Source organism: Panthera leo, chromosome B2, assembly GCF_018350215.1.
Source record: "Panthera leo isolate Ple1 chromosome B2, P.leo_Ple1_pat1.1, whole genome shotgun sequence".
NCBI classification, from domain to species: domain Eukaryota; kingdom Metazoa; phylum Chordata; class Mammalia; order Carnivora; family Felidae; genus Panthera; species Panthera leo.
In genome coordinates, this window is record NC_056683.1 from 135,952,732 (window position 1) to 135,971,637 (window position 18,906).

General features: G+C 44.6%; 1 protein-coding gene across 1 annotated transcript in view; it reads left to right on the forward strand.

The window, feature by feature from the left end:
* Positions 1 to 18,906, forward strand: part of ESR1 (estrogen receptor 1) — a 440,842-nt gene that overhangs the window by 161,605 nt on the left and 260,331 nt on the right. The window contains exon 4 of the mRNA XM_042940090.1: positions 6,028 to 6,549. Within this exon, the coding sequence (XP_042796024.1) occupies positions 6,098 to 6,549 (452 nt within the window). The 5' untranslated portion in view covers positions 6,028 to 6,097. The remainder of the gene's footprint in view (positions 1 to 6,027; positions 6,550 to 18,906) is intronic.

An 18,906-nucleotide genomic window follows, 5' to 3' on the forward strand; every position in this document is an offset into this window, starting at 1 on the left:
AGAACATGTTAAAGAATACGGATTCCACTTGGCCTCTTAGTAACTTGAATCTTTGCAGGCTTATGTAAAGTTTGTTACAATTAAAAAGGTCCCTGCATAGGGTGTTAGGAAAATTCTGTGGCCTTGAAGGAGCTGAGCCCCAGGGAAAGGCTTCTGACTGAGAGAAATCTAGCTCTGAACTTGGATGCCTTGGCAGAACTGCATTGCCCAGCACCAGGCTGGCTGTGTCATTGGCTGGAAATAGGGTATATGTGCTCCAGTTTGTAAGAGGTCACATTCTGGGCCAGGAGGCAAAATAAACCTATGGTGATAGATACGAGAACAGTGGTTGCCTGCAGGGGTTAGGAGTTGACTAGGGCGGGGCATGAAGGGGACTTTCTGGCGTGATAGAAACACTCCATGACCTCACTAAGGACATACCCATTTCTCTAAACTCATGTCTAAACTGGACATGGATGATATGTGCATTTCCCTGCATATAAGTTTTTCCTTATAAAACAAAAATCAAAGGTCAGTTGAAAAAAGTCTACGAGCTAATTAAAACCCCTTAAAACAGGCTGAATTCTTTAAAATGAGCAAAACTACCCAACTGTCCACCGATGGATGAATGGATAAAGAAGATGTGGTATATAGATACAAGGGAGTATTACTCGGCAATCAGAAAGAATGAAATCTTGCCATTTGCCACTATGTGGATGGAACTGGAGGGTGTTATGCTAAGTGAAATTAGTCAGTCAGAGAAAGACAAAAATCATATGACTTCACTCATATGAGAACTTTAAGAGACAGAACAGATGAACATAAGGGAAGGGAAGCAAAAATAATATAAAAACAGGGAAGGGGACAAAGTATAAGAGACTCTTAAATATGGAGAACAAACAGAGAGTTGCTGGAGGGGTTGTGGGAGGGGGGATGGGCTAAATGGGTCAGGGGCACTAAGGAATCTACTCCTGGAATCATTGTTGCACTAGATGCTAACTAATTTGGATGTAAATTAAAAAAAAAAAAAAAAACAAAAAACCCCCAAAAATGCTTTGAATGGAGCTGGAGAAGAAGCTATGTTCAGTCATAGTACTATCTGGTTATGAACTAAGAATTCAGAGCTCTCTTGTGAGTCATGCTGCTAAGAATTGTAGGCTTCATCTTCAAGACTGTATGAATTTGAATTTTGACTTTATGGCCGTGGTCGGTATGAGGATACAAAGATAATCTTTTAGCAAAAACACTTGAAAATGGTAGAATGTCACATGGAAAGCTAGCTTTTAGAGATGGCTAGTGGATAACTTTGCTGTTACTTTTTTCTTGTAAGTATCTGGATTCATCAATTAGCCAGTATGTGATGACCCGATATGACCAGGCACAGTGCTAGGCACGCAGCGCATTCCCAAATAACTCTCTCTGCAGACTGTTCTCAAGGAGCTTTTCAGCAGGACAAGGGGATTAAACATACATATAAATAATTCGTTCAAGGAAGAATGTAATAAATGCATGAGAATACCACTGGCGTTCAATGGAGAGGAAATTCCTTTTAAAAAAGGAATCAAGGAAGACATTATGGGTGTGGTGGCATTTGGGCTGGGCCTTAAAGAAGAGCGTGCTTTCCCCTGACAAGGCAGCAAACGGGGGTCGTGGGCAGAGAGAATGTCGTCAGGAAAGCTGTGAGTGTCGGAGCATAAGGGTTTTGTTGGGCTGCAGCACAGGCTACACTTTGGAGGAGATACAGGAGAAAGTCCTGAACTCCGGGGGAAGCTACGATCTGGGTAAAGGTACAGCCGGGTCCTGAGAAGATGGGTCCTGAAGCAGTAAGGACCGAGGAAGTAAAAGGCGGCAGAATCTAAGTAGAGGGAAGGAAGAGACAGGCCGGTCGCTAGAAGGCTCTCCCAACAGGTCAGGTAATGCGGCTGAAGGAGAATGATGGAATTGGGGGACAGGGAGAGGCGGCAAGTCTGGAACGCTCAGCAACGTGGAAGACAAGAGAGGGAGGGACAGCTGTCACAGGAAGCTGAGAGACCGTCGTTCACCGACAGGAGGGACAGTGATGCTGTTCATAGGCCAGAGTGGAGAGGAACGTCATGTTTGTGGGAGAGAGGAGGATGACTCATTTTGAGCAAGCCAGCAATGCCCAGGAGACGCTGGAAAAGTGGGTCTGGATGTACACTCCGTGGTGGAGTTGGAGAGAGACGTGGCCCTTCTTCACCCACAAGTACCTGTAAGTCACGGCAGCGGGTGAGCATGTCCAGCGTGACAGTGTGGAGAGAGGGGGAAGAGGAGAGAGCTGGGAGCTAGCCGGACTGTGAGCTCGTTTGCCAGAAACACTGAAAGAAAATTGGCAAGGTGCCGGACCTCCCCCGGCCCTGTCCCCAAGCCTGGGAGATGGACCAGGAAGAGGAAAGAGAATGCTGGAGAGAAAGCATTCAAGAAAACTGCTTTTAGAGGACTCACCCTGATTGCTGGTCTCAGAATAATCAAAGCCTATGATTATTTGCAGATTCCCCTCCCTCTCTCCTTCTCTTTTTTCTTCCTTCTTTCTTTTCTCCCTTCCTTCCTTCCCTTCTTCTTCCTTCCTTGCACGTTCTTGTTTTATTTTGGACTGGCCTACGGCATGGGTGGCCACTGTTGACCTAAGGAGGAGTTAGGATTCACCACTGTCACCTACAAAGGGGTAACTGTCTTTTCAATATTTGTCTTTACAGCTGATTGTGGAGGAGGGAGAGCATCTCTGCCCCACTGTTGTAACACTTTGGGTCTGTTAAAGCATGACACATATATTTGCGATGTGACAACGTTAACATTTTTCTAACTCTTTTTTATACAACTTTTTACTTCTTTGTACTGCTCTCAAGAGCCACTCATAATATCTTGGTAACTGCATGAGATCCCAGGGCCAGAGACTGGCCACTCCTGGCATTGTGATTAGAGTCATTTAATACCCAAGGCCATGACTAACATCTGGCAACAAAAGCTCCTCTGGGTGTCACATGTCCTGGGACCTTGGGTGAGGGCAAAAAGGGAGCACCTTATTATTGTGAGTCAGTACCATGGTCAAGAGAAAAGTCGAGGACCAGGCGGGTCCATCCAGGGCACCGCTGAGAAGTGACAGACCCTCACCACAATCAATACCCGTGCAACCAGAAAGCCTAAAATCAGTTTCAAGTAGCCATACCCACCTTTGTCTTATCTTCATACCCAGGCTTTTAATAATATAGGTCTATTTTTTTGGATGTTTACAGAAAGCAGTCAACTGAGCTATTCGTGGAAAGGTTTGTGGGTTTGGTTAACGAGGTGGAGGAGTATTACATTTCAGCTGGAAACACATCCCTAGAATGCCAAAACCTTTATTCCAAAGTCTGGATTCCTGGTGCAATCAGAGGCACACGGCAATAGTGTGTCTGTTCAGAGGCTGGGGTGGGGGCTGGGGCCAGCAAGGCATTTGATCCGAGCGTATTCCAGAAGGCTTTTATTGTTAAATTACATTCTTCGGGAAAAACCGCCCATGTCACATTTTGTAAACTTGATATCCATACACTTTTGACTGGCATTCTATTTTAGCCATAAGCCTATGATTTACAGCAAGCCTGTTTTCCCTCTTGCTTAGGGTGGCAGCAGAAAGCTTGGGGCGCTTTCCGGGCTCCAAGGATGAGGAGCAAAAGGCGCCCGGGTTTTGCTTCTCCCCAATAACGCTGACCCTGGCTGTGCCACTCTGCTCTCAGGGAGCAGACGGCAAGCTTCTCCTCACTCCCCCCTGCCATCCATCCAGCTGGGTGCAGCAGCTCGGGCTGCCGTGCCTGCCGGGAGGGGCTGCGAAGTGCCCTGCCTACTGGCTGCCTCCTGAATCCCTGCCATTGCACACATAAACACATCCACACACACTGCCTCGCTCACGCACGGAGCTACACGCACACGCGAGCGCATTCCTCCCTTCATTCTCTGTCTCAGCCCCTGACTTCTACAAGCCCATGGAACATTTCTGGAAAGACACTCTTGATCCAGCAGGGTAGGGTTGTTTTGATTTCTCTCTTTGTAGCTTTAGCATTTTGAGAAAGCAACTTACCTTTCTGGCCAGTGTCTGTATCCTAGCAGGGAGATGAGGATTTGCTGCTTTCAGTTGGTTTCTGTGTGTATCTCCTTTTCCTTCCAGGACTTGTAGGATTCTTTGTGTAATTTATGTATAATTGGGTGGGTACTGATTTTTAAGAGCCCTATGAAGTGCTTTTGCATGTGTTTAAAAAAGATATTTGAAAATTGGAAGTGTGATTTATGGAAACGAAATCATCTGTAAAAAAATTGCTTTGGAAAGTAATGGTTGCTGGCCATAAAGAGACATATCTGTGATTCACCTAATGTGTTTTTAACCCTTTCTTTGCCTACAATCTATGGCTATTGATGCTAAGCTCAATTTTGTCTTCATATTAAACTCACTACATCTTCATATTGTCCAAAAATCATCTGTCTGTTCTTGTAAGAACTAGGTAAAACGTGTACTTATTAGTATTTAAAAACAAAAACAAAAACAAAAACCACCTACTCTTAGTAACAGCAACCTTGGCATTTATCTGTGCCACGAACATTTTGTTGGGTACTCTGTTGGCTGTTTGGAATAGCAGTTAAAGCAAAGCATTGATGATCATATCAGGTGGTTGTATCAGAGTCTATTAGGCTGGGGCAAAGGAAGTTTATCACAAAGTATAAACTACCGAGGATTGTGGGTGCACAATATATTACCCGTATCTTTTGTGTGGTGTATACAGATATATATGTTGCTTGTGTGTGTATGCTTAGATTTTAATTCAGTTAAAAACTTTTTTTCTCTTTCTTTTTCATCTGAATATTTGATTCTGCATAGCCTAGCCGAAGTGAACGGAAAAGGTCCAATTGTAGGACTAAAGAACACAAATGTAGTATTGCAGGTCAAAATTTGTTGGTTAGACCACCAGTGTAACATAGTGGCCAGAGAGTTGGTTAATGAATTGAAGTTACATTTCGTATGAAAAGGTCCCATTTCATATGCAACTTTCTGAAGTTTTGGTTGCATAACCTGTGGAAGACACGAACACCCATGTGTGCCTAACCAAAGGTTTTTGTGAATCATCGTTCACATGAGAATTCATAATGGGAGCATACAGTACCATGGTCCAACACAAACATGCAAGCCAGGCTGGGAGCATCTCAGAAGGTCGTGGCTAGAAGACCACTCTGGGGCAATTTTGCAGATGAGGAAACTGAGGTCTGGCACTGTGCTTCTGATGGCAGAGTGCAGCTCTTCCTGTAGGTACACCTTTGAATCTCCGTCCCCCTTCCCCCCCCACCCCCCACCCCCCCAGATGTCTCCTCTCAGTGCCTGCAGCTGCTAAATATAGCTGTCTGTGGCTGGCTGCACATGCAACCGCACACCCCATTCTATCTGCCATATCTCAGTTACAGAGTGGCCCTCCCCAGGGTCATTCTATGTACACACTACATATTTCCAGCCAACTAGGAGAGTGAATCAAACAGAAAGAGAGACAAACAGAGATAGAACGAAGTCTGGCTTGGGGCACATAAGGCAGCACCGGACAGAAAGCCGGCCCCTGGATTAGGCTCGCGAGTTTGTTTTAAACCTCGTCTTCCCTGGGCCACCTTTAGGAGATCCCGCTGCGTCCCCCTCCCGCCCTGTCCTCCTCCTGCAGTGAAATTTAGCCTCCAACCCGCAGCGACAAGTAAAGTAAAGTTCAGGGAAGCTGCTCTTTGGGATCGCTCCAAAACGAGTCGCTGCCCGGAGTGATGTTTAAACCAATGTCAGTGCAAGGCAACAGCCCCTGGCCGGCTTCCAGCACCTTTGTGATGCATACGAGCGCGGGAGACCGGTACTTAAAGTTGGAGACTCGAAGCCCGGGAGTTGGCTGAGCGCGCTCGCGCCGGGCTGCACTTGCTCGCGTCTGGCCGCCGGGCTCCGCGGGACGGGCCGGCTCCCGGGGCAGGGCCAGAGCTCGCTTCGCGGTGGGACATGCGCTGCGCCGCCTCTAACCGCGGGCTGTGCTCTTCTTCCAGGTGGCCGGTCGGCTGCTGAGCCCTCTGCCGCGCGGGGAGACCGTGTGCGCCTTGCCCACGGCCACTGACCATGACCATGACCCTCCACACCAAAGCGTCTGGAATGGCCCTGCTGCATCAAATCCAAGGGAACGAGCTGGAGACCCTGAACCGCCCGCAGCTCAAGATCCCCCTGGAGCGGCCCCTGGGCGAGGTGTACGTGGACGGCAGCAAGCCCGCCGTGTACAGCTATCCCGAGGGCGCCGCGTACGACTTCAACGCCGCGCCCGCCGCCTCCGCGCCGGTCTACGGCCAGTCGGGCCTCGCCTATGGCTCCGGGTCCGAGGCGGCGGCGTTCGGCGCCAACGGCCTGGGGGGCTTCCCGCCGCTCAACAGCGTGTCTCCGAGCCCGCTGGTGCTGCTGCACCCGCCGCCGCAGCTCTCGCCCTTCCTGCACCCCCACGGCCAGCAGGTGCCCTATTACCTGGAGAACGAGCCGAGCGGCTACGCCGTGCGCGAGGCCGGTCCTCCCGCGTTCTACAGGTACCCGCGCCGCGCGCCGCGCCGCGCCGCGCCACGTCGGGGTGGCCCGCCGCGCGCCCGGCGGTCGGGAGGGAGGGAAGGGGGCCGCGCCGCCGGGAGCTCGCCGGAGGCCGCAGGCTGCGGGGCCGAAACCGGGCAGCCCGGCCGCAGGGGCTGCGGGACGCGCGGCCCGACCCGGGTCGGGGGGCGGCGGTGGTTGGTAGATCTTGGTTCGAGAGCCAAGTTCTCTCGCTTGGCAGCAGCTTAAAGAAAATGCTGTTCTCCACCCCCTACCATCTGCGTAAGAGGCAGCTCCGAAAACCCGTGGGCTTCCTAACTCATTTTGGAAAGTCGTATAAAGCGGCAGTTATTTGTTGGGGGAAACACCCCAAAGCAAAAACAAAACAAAACAAAACAAAACAAAACAAAACACCCACAACAAAAACCCCAGCAAAGCTTTTGGAGTCCCTAGTCAATGTCCTGCTTTGGTATTTAAGGCTAGAGGTGTTTGGGGTTAGCGGAGCTCCGAGTTTAATTTATTACTACTGTTATTTGCAATTATTTTTTAATGTGCTCGCAAAATTTCCTTTCATCTAGAATTTCGGGTTAGAAATATGCACTCTACTATTATGGTGACGATGATTTTTGTTTGTTTGTTTTAGCAAGCAATTCCCAGCACCTACTTTCTCCCCTTTCCTCTCCATCCCAAATTCAAGGGCTTTTGGATTGAATTGCGCTCCTCAGATGAGCAATAGAAGAATTGAATGAGTCTGAACAAGTTTCTGATTTCTGAGTTATCTGGCTGGGTCAGTGTTGGAGCAGATTGCTGGCGTATGACTTCTGACAGTCGAAGATTTATAGGTGTCTTGTCAGTTTACAACATGTGGCATCAAAGAGCATTTTGAAATAACTCTTCTAGCTAAGTTACATCTCCGGCCTACCGGGCAGAGAATGCCCCCCCCCCTCCCCCCCAGTGGTGTGCGGGCTCAGGTGGGTTCTGTGCCTTTCAGTCTGTAGAAGCGTGTGAGCATTCCAAGACATGCAGTAACACATTTGTGACTTAAGTGGCCAGTGTTTTGTGTCTTTATTCTCCCCCACCCCCACCCCCATCCCCAGGATTATACTTTTCTCCCTTCTCCCCTTCCCCTTTGACAGTTTCTCTGTTCTCTTTCTGATGGGCCTGGGAAGGGCTTAGGTGGGTGACCCTGATGAACACCTGTGCCCTAGCCATCCAAGGCCAGTTAGACTCTGGAGTGGGTTTGGAAGGCCTCAGGGTGCCCACATGGCTGGGTACTAAGTTAGGCACAGACTGCAGACTGGTGCCTGGACTGGCCTCCTGCCCTCACCTGGACCCTTGTGCAATGCAAGCCGCAGACTGTTTTCTATTCAGTGTTCTATTTCCAGAGATATTCATAGCAGAAGAAACAGGAGGAAGGCACAGTTTGGCCCCAGATGATACGGAAGGGCATCCTCTTGGGGTATCTGAACATACCCCCTATCCTTCAACCTTCTCAAAGGACTTCAGAGCATCCCACAGCCAGACAGGTTCAGACTGAATTATTACTTAAAAGACAAAGAATGAACAAAACTTTAAAAAGGTGGCATATTTTGAATTAATTTTACTTGTTTTAATTCAGGGTTAAAATGGAAAGAGAAAGAATCTCTTCCTTTTTTTTTTTTTTTTTAAAGTGTTAGAACAAAATATAACGATTAAGTCTTATTCTCACAACCTTTTAAACTCCTCAATGTGAAGGAAGGCACTGGTATGATGTGAATTCCATAACCTTCTGGCGGACTCCAGAAACTATTTTCCTCTCCATTTAATTTTCAGTTCTTTTATTGCAAATTAATCCTACTGAATTCAATGGGCACTAATGAGACTGCTCCTTGGTGGATTATTTACTGCCTTGCTACTAATTACAAAGTGAGCATGGTCACATAAAGAGGGGACCACATTTTATTCAGAATTGTTCATCATCCCAGTGACAAATAATATCACTATGATATGCCCCATCTTAAACTTTTTGCATTGGATGATATTCAAATATGTTTGGAATAGTGAAAAAAAAATGACACGGAACTTTAATAATGAAGTAAAAATTCATACACATTGGATTCCATGTGGAAACTCCGTTTCAGAATGATTTTTTTCTCTGTAGTTTATTTCCTATAACATCCTTGGTTTGAATGCTGCCTCTCAGGAACCAGGGCAGAAGAGACGACTTCATGCAGGTGTTGTTTCAAATGGACAGATGTTATTTAATATTTTTACCCTCTCAGTTTTCATGTTTGAATAACTCTGGGTACAAAGAATTGACCAGGCTCTTGTAGAAACTGTCTCTTGTCTTCAGTAGTTTCCAAAGTTTTGGGAGTTGAAAGCAGTGTTTTGAAACTGCTTGTCATAACCCAGGGGATCATGAAATCAGTTTAGTGATTCCAGAGCATTTTTTCTTAAGGAATAAAATAGAAAAGAATATCATAGAAGATATCAGAGTGCATGATATTTAGTAAGGGTGGGTTTTGTTCTGGAAAATTTGTTTTAATTATATATGCTTGTATGAGCCGACTATGATGTAAAACGTATTTCTTGCTGTGGAAGTTTGAAAGTTAGTGGCCTAACGTGTTATGACCAGTAGAGACAAAAAATTCGGGTAAGTGGTCGGTTGTTTTAGCTACACAAACTAAAAAGCTATTTAAATCGTCTTTATTTTATTTCCCCCCTAGAAGTTAGCTGGTGTCTTCAGGTCAGTTAGATTAAGCTTTACTGTTTTTGATTCTTAACTTTTCCATTTGTAAAATGGTGCTGTCATGTGGATTGTCCCGCTGAATGTCCCGCTGGGATGTTCAGAGAATTTATGTGAAGTTCACATCATTTAGCATGAAGATATTATGGTTACTTTCTTCTAGGGGCCACAATATGCAGCCATATCGATCTATAGAGGAATGTAATAGATAAAACTGCCCTGGGCATACAATAATGTGAGAAAGATGGTCACGCGTCCCAACCAATTGTTGAGAGGGAATACATTTGTAAACAGGCAGAGCTGTGACTTTGCAAGATGTGTCTTACCTGAAATTCCATAGTGAAGGCAACTGGGAGTCATCTCAGCCTCGGTTCTTTATAGTGTTCAAACAACCTAGGAGGTTTGAATAAAACTAAAGGTGAAATGTAATTATATCCACCTTGTTTTTAAAAATTCAGGTTAAGTATTTAGTGCTCCGCATTCATTTCAGTTTTACTACTCAATATTCTTAAAGGCTCAATATTGCCCCCGCTTCTTCCCCAAAACTTAGCAAACACACCGATTTTTTGCATCAGAGTCAATGCCCAGTAATTGGTATGCTGGCTGTGTGCATATTTTGAGTGAATAGTATGTACTTTGGTGATCATTTAAAACTATTTCTCAACTTCGAATAAAGCTCATTTCTAGGGAGAGATTTGAAGAGCTAATTTTCAAGTTTCCAATAATTCTTTCCTTGTATGTAGGTGATATTTTAGGACCCTTTATATCTGCTCTCATTTTATTCATTTAAGTTGCTACTGTTTACCTGACATTTTGCGTTGGTCTAAGAATAGTTGAAGGCGCCACATACTGCCTCGAGAATGAGTGGATTTTAGGTTGAAAGCAGAATCACATCTTGAATCCCCATTTCATTTTCACCTACTCCATGTGGCTTGTACCTATTTGGTAGAAAGCCTCTGAGAGATAATTGCCACTTATTCTAATCTGCTTTCTCGCACTCAGTTAATTTGGATCCTTGGATTGCTTTTGTGAATACATATATTTCGGATGTGGCATTCAGGATTTGGGAAGATCCCGCTTTAGCATTTTGGTTTCCTCTTGTTTTAAGACTATAAAAGAAGGGGGCAGGGGGCAAGAAAACAATGGCGGGAAACATACATATCAGGAAAAACTATACGAGATGGCAAACTTTCTGTTAATGATAAGATATTAATAATTTTGTCAGGTGGGATAATATATATGAAAGCAGTGCATAAACTATCCAAGAGTTCGATATTGTATTATTTCTTTCACCCAGTAATATTCATTCTGGTGCTTTTGCAAGCTAAAAGATAGTAGGAAAGGACAAATTTAAGTGGTCAGGAGTTTCACTGCAAATATAAATTAATGGTAATGTGAGATCATTTTTCTGTGGAAGTCAAATTTAAATAAAATCTTTATCACCATCCGCAATATTTGTTTGCAGCCAGGCTTCTCATAAATAACGTTTGTTTATAGATACATTTTAAAAAGTCAAAACCCTGATTATGTGAAAATAGTTTTACACAAGGAAAGACATGAATCATAATTATATTTTTTTTCTAAAACACCTACTCAGCACAAAACTAATACATCTGACTACTCCTTGCGACATTAGTATTATTTTTAATGTAACTTTAGAAGAACCCGGCACAAGGAACCGCATGCTAAATGTGTTCCTCTCTTTTCCAGGATACATTGAATGGACAGGACAAATTAGTCATTTAGCTTCATTCCAAGACGCTGTTTGCTTTTTGAAGCAGGAAAGCATAGAACGGCCACAACTGTTTAGCACCAAGGCGCATACTCCAGAGAAAGATGCTTTATAAATCCCCAAAACGCAGACACTTGAGCACAGACCGACCAAAGTGAAAGTGTGAGAGATTTCATAGAAAGGAGGCAGCCTGTCAAAGCCATCAAGTAGTTTTATTTTATATTTTAAGCATTGCCAGTGCATTGACAGATAATGCCATTTTTTGAAAAGGTGTGTTTGAGCTGTTCCCTGCTCCACCCCGAAAACGCGACGCTCCTGCTGCACTCTGAAATCCGGAGAATTCGGTGGGCTGGAGGTGAAGCCCCTTTATGATATTCTTGATCTCATGAGGAAAGAAACCATACTTGCTGAGTTTTGCACCTCGGAGAATATTGTTAGGAATTTCGAGGGAGGCTCTGCATTAATCAGCAACACTTCCAATTATATGTATATGTTTAGACCCTATTAAGAATATGACAGGTAGAAAGACAACTCTTTTGGTCCCAGCTGACGAAATTGGATGTAGTTTAAGAAGGTAAATAATTTCAAGAAGCTGGGTCGATTAAGAAACGGTGTGACTGCCACTTGTAAGTGATGTGGTGCTGTGCTGAAGAGAGAATGTTGCGGGTGGTAGTGGGGGTGGTGAGAATGAGAACCGTAGTGACAGTGGCAGTGAAGTTCTGGTGTTAGCTGGGGTAGGCAGCATTCTAGATGTCTGTTTCACAGCCTGGAGAGGTTTATCCCACGCTGAAATCCAGTTCTTGTAATGTACTTCACTTATTTTGGGGTGGTTATAATTTAAGTAAATAGTCAATATTTCAATGATGAGATTATCAATTATATGAATACCATAAATCTAATAAGTACTTATGACTACTATGCAGAAAATTTGAAAAGAAATCTCCAAACAAGCCTGGATTTTTTTTTTTTTTTTTTGGTTTTCCCTCTGCACGTTTTCGAGGGACAGAATTGGGTCCTTAGTCTGCTGCAACATCTATTTTAATTGTGTGCTCATTGATGAGATAGTAGGCTAGTTTGTCTTGTAATTTTCTACTTTCTGTGAATTACGACTTGGGAAAAATAGAAGTTCACTTAAAGCCAATAAAGCTCATTAAGAAACGTTCAGGACTAGATATTTCCAAATAAGCCCTGGATAAACTCGGATGGGGCTCTTCTTTTTTATTTTTTTATTCCTTATTTTTTGGTAATGTTTATTTATTTTTGAGAGAGAGAGAGACAGACAGAGCATGAGCAGGGGAGAGGCAGAGAGAGGGGGAGACACAGAATCCGAAGCAGGCTCCAGGCTCCGAGCTGTCAGCACAGAGCCCGCCGCGGGGCTCAAACCCACAAACCGTGAGATCCTGACCTGAGCCGTGGGGCGCTTAAGAGTGAGCCACCCAGGCGCCCCAGGGCTCTTCTTTTAGACAGTTCCCCAAGTGTTGTCAGTTTCAGGGGGGAGAGAATGGCCTCCGCATTTTAACGCTCAGATTCTCACCTCCGGCTCAGAAGCTCCAGAGGGGTCTGGTCCCAAAGCCCCCTGCTGCCATTCCCAGCCTGCATCCTCCTCCAGCTGGGGGGCTCCTTCTGCCAGTTGCCAAACAGCGGCTTGTGTAGGGCCCCAGCCGCCGATGTGGGTGTGCCAGGCACCACTTCCTGGGCAGTTTTCTTGGCAACTTGACTCACTTTTCTCATAGAAAGACTTGGGATTTTTTCCCCCTAAGATCCTGGAGGTAAAAGACAATTTTCTTTTAATTTCCCTGCAACTAAATGCTGTTAGAAATAGTCATTTTTGCATTGGCATACTTCCTCGGTTTTCTGCTGATTTTTTAAGTAATCCGTTCTCATAGTTTCTCCTTTCTTTGCTTTATTTTCTAATGTTCTTTAAACTTTTTGGCTTCTTTCCCCCTATCAAGTTAGTTTTCTTTTCTTTCTTCTTTCCTTCTTTCCTTCTTTCTTTCTTTCTTTTCTTTCTTTCTTCTTTCTTCTTTCTTTCTTTCTTTCTTTCTTTCTTCTTTCTTTCTTTCTTCTTTCTTTTTCTGTTTTAGTTGCTCCCTCTGCATATTCCCAGATTTTTTTTCTTCCACCTATTCTGGTTTATTTCTTTATTGACCTGTTTCATCTGTTATTTTAATGAAATTTGGAGCGGGGCTCAATAGAGTTCCTACCTAGCACGGGAAAGCCAGTGTTATAAGAATAACCCAGAATAGCATTAACTACAGTAAAAACTTTAAAAACAATTTTTTTTCTTGTCTCTAAGGATAGAAATTAAAAACAAAACAAAACAAAATCAGAAAGAAATTTTCACTTAAGTGGGATTGCTTTGACAGTTCACTCATTTATTCATTCATTTGGTTACCTTGTCTCATGTGTATAGTTCATCAGTGGCACAGATGAAATAAAACACATTTTTGTATTCCTAGCAGTTCACATATCAGTGTTAGCGCACAGTAGGTATGTGGATGGGGGGAGCCTGAGGGCCAGTCTTCTGCATGTGTATTTGTATGGAGATAACTGAAGGGCAGCCTTGGCTGCTGTCTCTCTCAAAGTTCTAGGTCCATGTGAATTTACACAAGTCATTTAAAGCTCACTGGGACTTTTCATTCTGTCAACAAAAACACTCCTTTTTGAACAGTCAGGTGCATCCATGATTCATTTTACTTACATCACTAAAGTATTTTCATTGATGTGTTTTTTTTTTGTTTTGTTGTTATTTGTCTGTTTTTTGCTTTTGTGAAATTTTTGCAATACGACATTGCCAGAAACGTAATTGATTTTAAGGGTCCCTTCTGTTAACTTTACGTTTTCTGCCTTTTTTTTTAGAAGACCTTACAAATGATTACATTTATTTCTGCAAGAATATTTCGAGCAATTCAGAAAGAAAGGATGTACCTTCTGAGTACAAGATACAATTTACTTACATGGAGAAATTATTTTCTTTAACGCTCTGAAAACCCCGTGGGACCTTTGGAAATCTGTTTGCTTTCTAATAGGAGGAATCCCTGAGCACTGGTCCAAACAGAGATGTATCTTATTCAATGCATTCATCTCAGCTCTTAGCAACTTGCGTGGCACGTGGAAGTCCTGAGAAGCTTTTAGCTGAGTGGATGGCTGCTGGTAGGCAGCAAACATCAGTTACACGGATTCGTTCATGTCCCTTACTGGAAGAATGGCCATTCAGGAGGGGGTCTTTAGCTGTGATTGGAGGAGTGCGGGGAGTTTGTGAATCCCTCTCCCTCAGGAATAAAAGTAGAAAGGAGTCCGAGGGATGTTCCAAGTACAGTTGATTCTCCTTATTCGGGGATTCCATATTTTCGAATTTGCCTACTTGCTAAAATTTATTTATAACCCCCAAATCAGTACTCATGGCACTTTCTCGGGCATTCGCAGACATGTGCAGAGTGGGGAAAAATTTGAGTCATCTGACATGCATGTTCCCAGCTGAGGTCAAACAAGGCGACACGCTGCCTTCTTGTGTCAGCTCTCCTACTGTGAACAAGTGTCCTGTGTGTGTCCATGCAGTGCCATGCTTTTTTTTTTTTTTTTTTTTTTGGCATTTTTGTGCTCTCTGTGGGTGACTTTGCTGTTTAAAAGGACCCCCAAGCATAATGCTGGAGCGCTGTCTAATGTTCCTAAGTGCAAGAAGGCTGTGATGTGTCTGATGTAGAGAAAATGAGTGTGTTAGGTAAACTTTGAGCATGAGTTATAGTGCTGTTGGCTGTGAGTTCAATGTTAATGAATCACCAATACATGTTAAATATGATATCTTTAAACAGAAACACACATGAAATGAGGCTATGTATTTTTTTTTTTTAATTTTTTTTTCAACGTTTTTTATTTATTTTTGGGACAGAGAGAGACAGAGCATGAACGGGGGAGGGGCAGAGAGAGAGGGAGACACAGAATCGGAAACAGGCTCCAGGCTCCGAGCCATCAGCCCAGACAGAGCCTGATGCGGGGCTCGAACTCACGGACCGCGAGATCGTGACCTGGCTGAAGTCGGACGCTTAACCAACTGCGCCACCCAGGCGCCCCAATGAGGCTATGTATTAATTGGTTGATGGGAATGTTATGATCAGAGGCTTGCAAGAACCTAATCCCATATTTCCCCTTGGAGCAGTGGGTTAGAATTCACTGATTTACTTACTGTTCATGGAAACTTTAAAGTCACCACTACCGCAAATAATGAGACTTGCTACTATGCAGTAGAGTGATTTCAGTACAGATTTGGGAGGCCAGCAGCTTATGTTTCTGGCTTGGCTCCTGCCTAGCTGTAATCTCCGGTTCAAGCGTGCCTCAGTTTACTCGCTTGTAAAATGCCAATCAAAATAGGACCTATCTCTTTCGGTTGTTGTGGGGATTAAACAAGTTCATAGAGGTTTGAAAACATGCCTGGCACATAGCAAGTAATTATTTTTATGACTGCTTGAGAAGACAGTTGGCAGCTTTGCACTGAAGCAGGTGACTATGAGGGCTCTTTAAGACTCTGGAATGTTTGTGACTTCCCTATGTTTGTTTATTTTGCCTTCAAGGGACAAACTTTAATACCCTATTGTGATTAGAAGCTAAATTCTTTCAACCTAAAGGAAGCAGGAAGCTAATATTTCTTGGAATGCTTAGTGTATGCCAGGTGGTATTCTAGAAAAACAAAACAAAGCAATTGTAATAAACTCCAAATGAGTAAAAATAAGTATATCAATAAAAAAAAGTGAGGGGCATTAGGCACTGTGGGCTGGACCAGTCCCAGAGAGGGAAGTGGTTGAGAATGTGGTGAGCAGTTTGTGGAGAGGCTATGGCGTACAGAGGGCAAGGAAGGCATTTGTCTGTGATTTGGAAAACAGGAACACGGGGAAGGGAGAGGGACGGAGGTGAACATTATAGCGCGTCTGCGAAAGTGGATTTTCAACCGTGGTTGCACGTTGGAATCAAGGATGATTTCAGAATCACCCCGGTGGTTTTGCCGTGTTGGCCCTGTGGGGGACCGTCGAAAGCCAGGTCTGCCCGATTTCCTAGTCTTCGGTTCATCCAGCCACATGGGTCTCAGAAGCAAAGGGTAAAAAGAGGTGCTGAGGGAGAAGAGTGACTGTGACAATTATTTCTACTCATCGTCTTTGCAAAATAAGATTTGAGGTAGGCAGGTGCGCTGGGTGCTGACCGGATGCAAAGCGGGGAAATTGAGGAATATGAGGCGGTAGACTTTTGCCGCAGGATGTGATGAAATTAGGAAACGCGCACACACCTGTGCCCGGGAGCCTTCGTGATGTAGGGTTGTGTTGAGGGTTTAGATAATTGACAGTAATTGAAACCCTTAGGCCTCCCCGCTCCCAACCCCACCCCCGCCAGGGTCCTCTTTGCTTTAACTCTTCGGAGAGTTGCCATACACGAGACTCCAGCATGGTTTATGCAACCTGAAACCCCTAAATATCAGTACAGTTCATGCATTGCACCAAATTTCCAGTTGCATGTGTGGAAAGTTCCCTGGAGGCTTTGACGTGGAGGACTTACTTAAAGCTCCCTTCGTGTACTCTGTCATGAAGTATTTGGCAGAATGTTTTTGCAGATAGAATGTGTGCAATTTTTTTTTAATTAAAAAATTTTTTTAACGTTTTGTTACTTATTTTTTGAGAGAGAGACAGAGCATAAGCAGAGGAGGGGCAGAGAGAGAGGGAGACAGAGAGTCTGAAGCAGGCTCCAGGCTCTGAGCTGTCGGCACAGAGCCCCACGGGGGGCTCGAACCCAGAAACTGCGAGATGATGACGTGAGCCGAAGTTGGATGCTTAACCGACTGAGCCACCCAGGTGCCCCAGAATGTGTGCACTTTTTAATGCTTCCTTCCTTCACTCCCCGCCCCCCCACCCCCCCCCCCCCTTTGCGTTTGAGAAAACTCGCTTATCAATAAGGGAAATGGGTGGTATCCAGCTGCTCTGGCTGGACGTGAAGGCCCAGGGTACAGTTTGGTGAGGCTTCCCCACGCTGTTCAGTTCTCATGGCTGCCGTTTCCTCATGTGACTGCCAAGAGTCATCAGCTAAAAGCAAGTCCTTGAAATCTCAGCACGTGTTTCAGTGCAGCTCCTTGGATTAGCCGAGAGCCGGAGTCTCCTTGAGCGCCCACACGACTTGACTTGCTGTGCCAGTTCCAGGCCCCACACGGTGTGGGGCTTTCTGGTTCCTCGTTCTTTGCTTCTGGTGCTCAGCAGCCGTGACCGACGAAACCAGAGTTGCTTTTCTAAGAAGTCTGTGTTTGACCTTGGGAAATGGCCAGCGAAGTTATCAGGTAACTTGGAGAAGTGTTCACTTGTTCTGGCGTTTCTGTGTCCAACAGCTGTAGGTCCCAGAGGCGCGGTCCCAGTCATTCATAACATCTGAAAACACACAGACAAGAAGTTTCTTCTCAGACGTTTCTCATGTCATTCTCTCATTTTCCACACACGGCCAGCTCTCCGTTATCGCTGCCATAAGTTCCCTATTGGCTTTTCAGCTTTCGAGCTTTCACACTCTGATTTTTCAATTTGCTACCTCAGCTTACTACCCAAAGCATATACTGGATTTGATCCTTCCTCTGCTCAAAACCCTCCTGTGGCTTCTCACTCGTCACAGAACACGTGCACACCCCATTCAAAGCCCTTGTAATTTGATTCTGACTGATCTCCTCTCATCCACGAAGCTCCTGTTCAAAACCGTGTTTAAATGGCACTTCCCACCTCTTCACAGTTATTTCCATCTCTGGTGTGTACCTTTCTTTCGTCTGGTCTCATCTCTGTTAGGCCAGGAGTCAAGGTTCAGCTCAAATGTCGCCCCTACCAGCTGGGTTTTCCACCTGGCATTCTCTCAGATGTTCATGGTGCACGTAGCACCTTTTTTAAAAAATTTTTTTGGTACTTCTACAATGGAAATTCCCACACAGAATGCCTTTCATTATGGCTGTAGCTAAATTGGTCTATGGATTTTATTAATTTTATAGGTTAAAGTAATGTCATAGAATTTATTTATTAATGGATATATTCACTCGGCAATCTTTTTTTTTTTCTGGCAAACTTTATTAAATGTTGATCAGGTACTGACCTCCATGTAGATACTGGATGCCAAATCTGTTGTCAAGTTGCTTATAGACTGAAAGAGGGAGATTGATGAATGTGTAAACCGTTAAAAAAAAAACAGTGGAATAAGAATCGTCACAGAGAAGAGACCAGTAGACTGTGGAGGGGCCCTTCACCCGATGGACAGCCCCCATCTGTGAATGCAGAGGTCCAAAAGGTTTACTGGAAAGAGGATTTAGCCAGGCAGAGAAGGGCAGGCGAGGCCGTATAGAGATGCTGGATCCTACTGCCAGATCCTTCCTATGTTTCCAGCCCAGTTCCTTTGACAGAATAACTGCTCAGTAAGTTACAGAGCCAAATTGTTGAATTCAACAAATAAAGCTAAGTTGGTAAGAATCAGAGCAATAACTTGAATAATAGCCATTGCTGGTTTCTTTTGAGCATAGTGCACCAGGGACCTTGCTGAAAGCCTTAAATGGAAGATCGCGTTGGTATTCTTATACCAACCACAAGACGCTGGTACTGTTATTATTCTTAGTTTACGGATAACAAAACTAAGACCGAGAGAGGGGAGGTCACCTGCCCAAGTCACACAGCCAGTCCTAATTCAGTCATGGAAGATCAGGGACTCTAAGTCTAAAAGCTGGACTTTGGAGCTCAAGTTTTACCCACTAGAGTATACGCAGAAAAATTGATAGGGTGTCTTCTGTCGCTGACTGATTTACTTGGCAGTTGGTTTGTTAATTCTTTGCAATATTTTTATAGTTGGTTGTGACAATGCTTTAATCTTAGGTTATGTCTCCAGGTTGCTTCTTTTAGTTTTATGGGA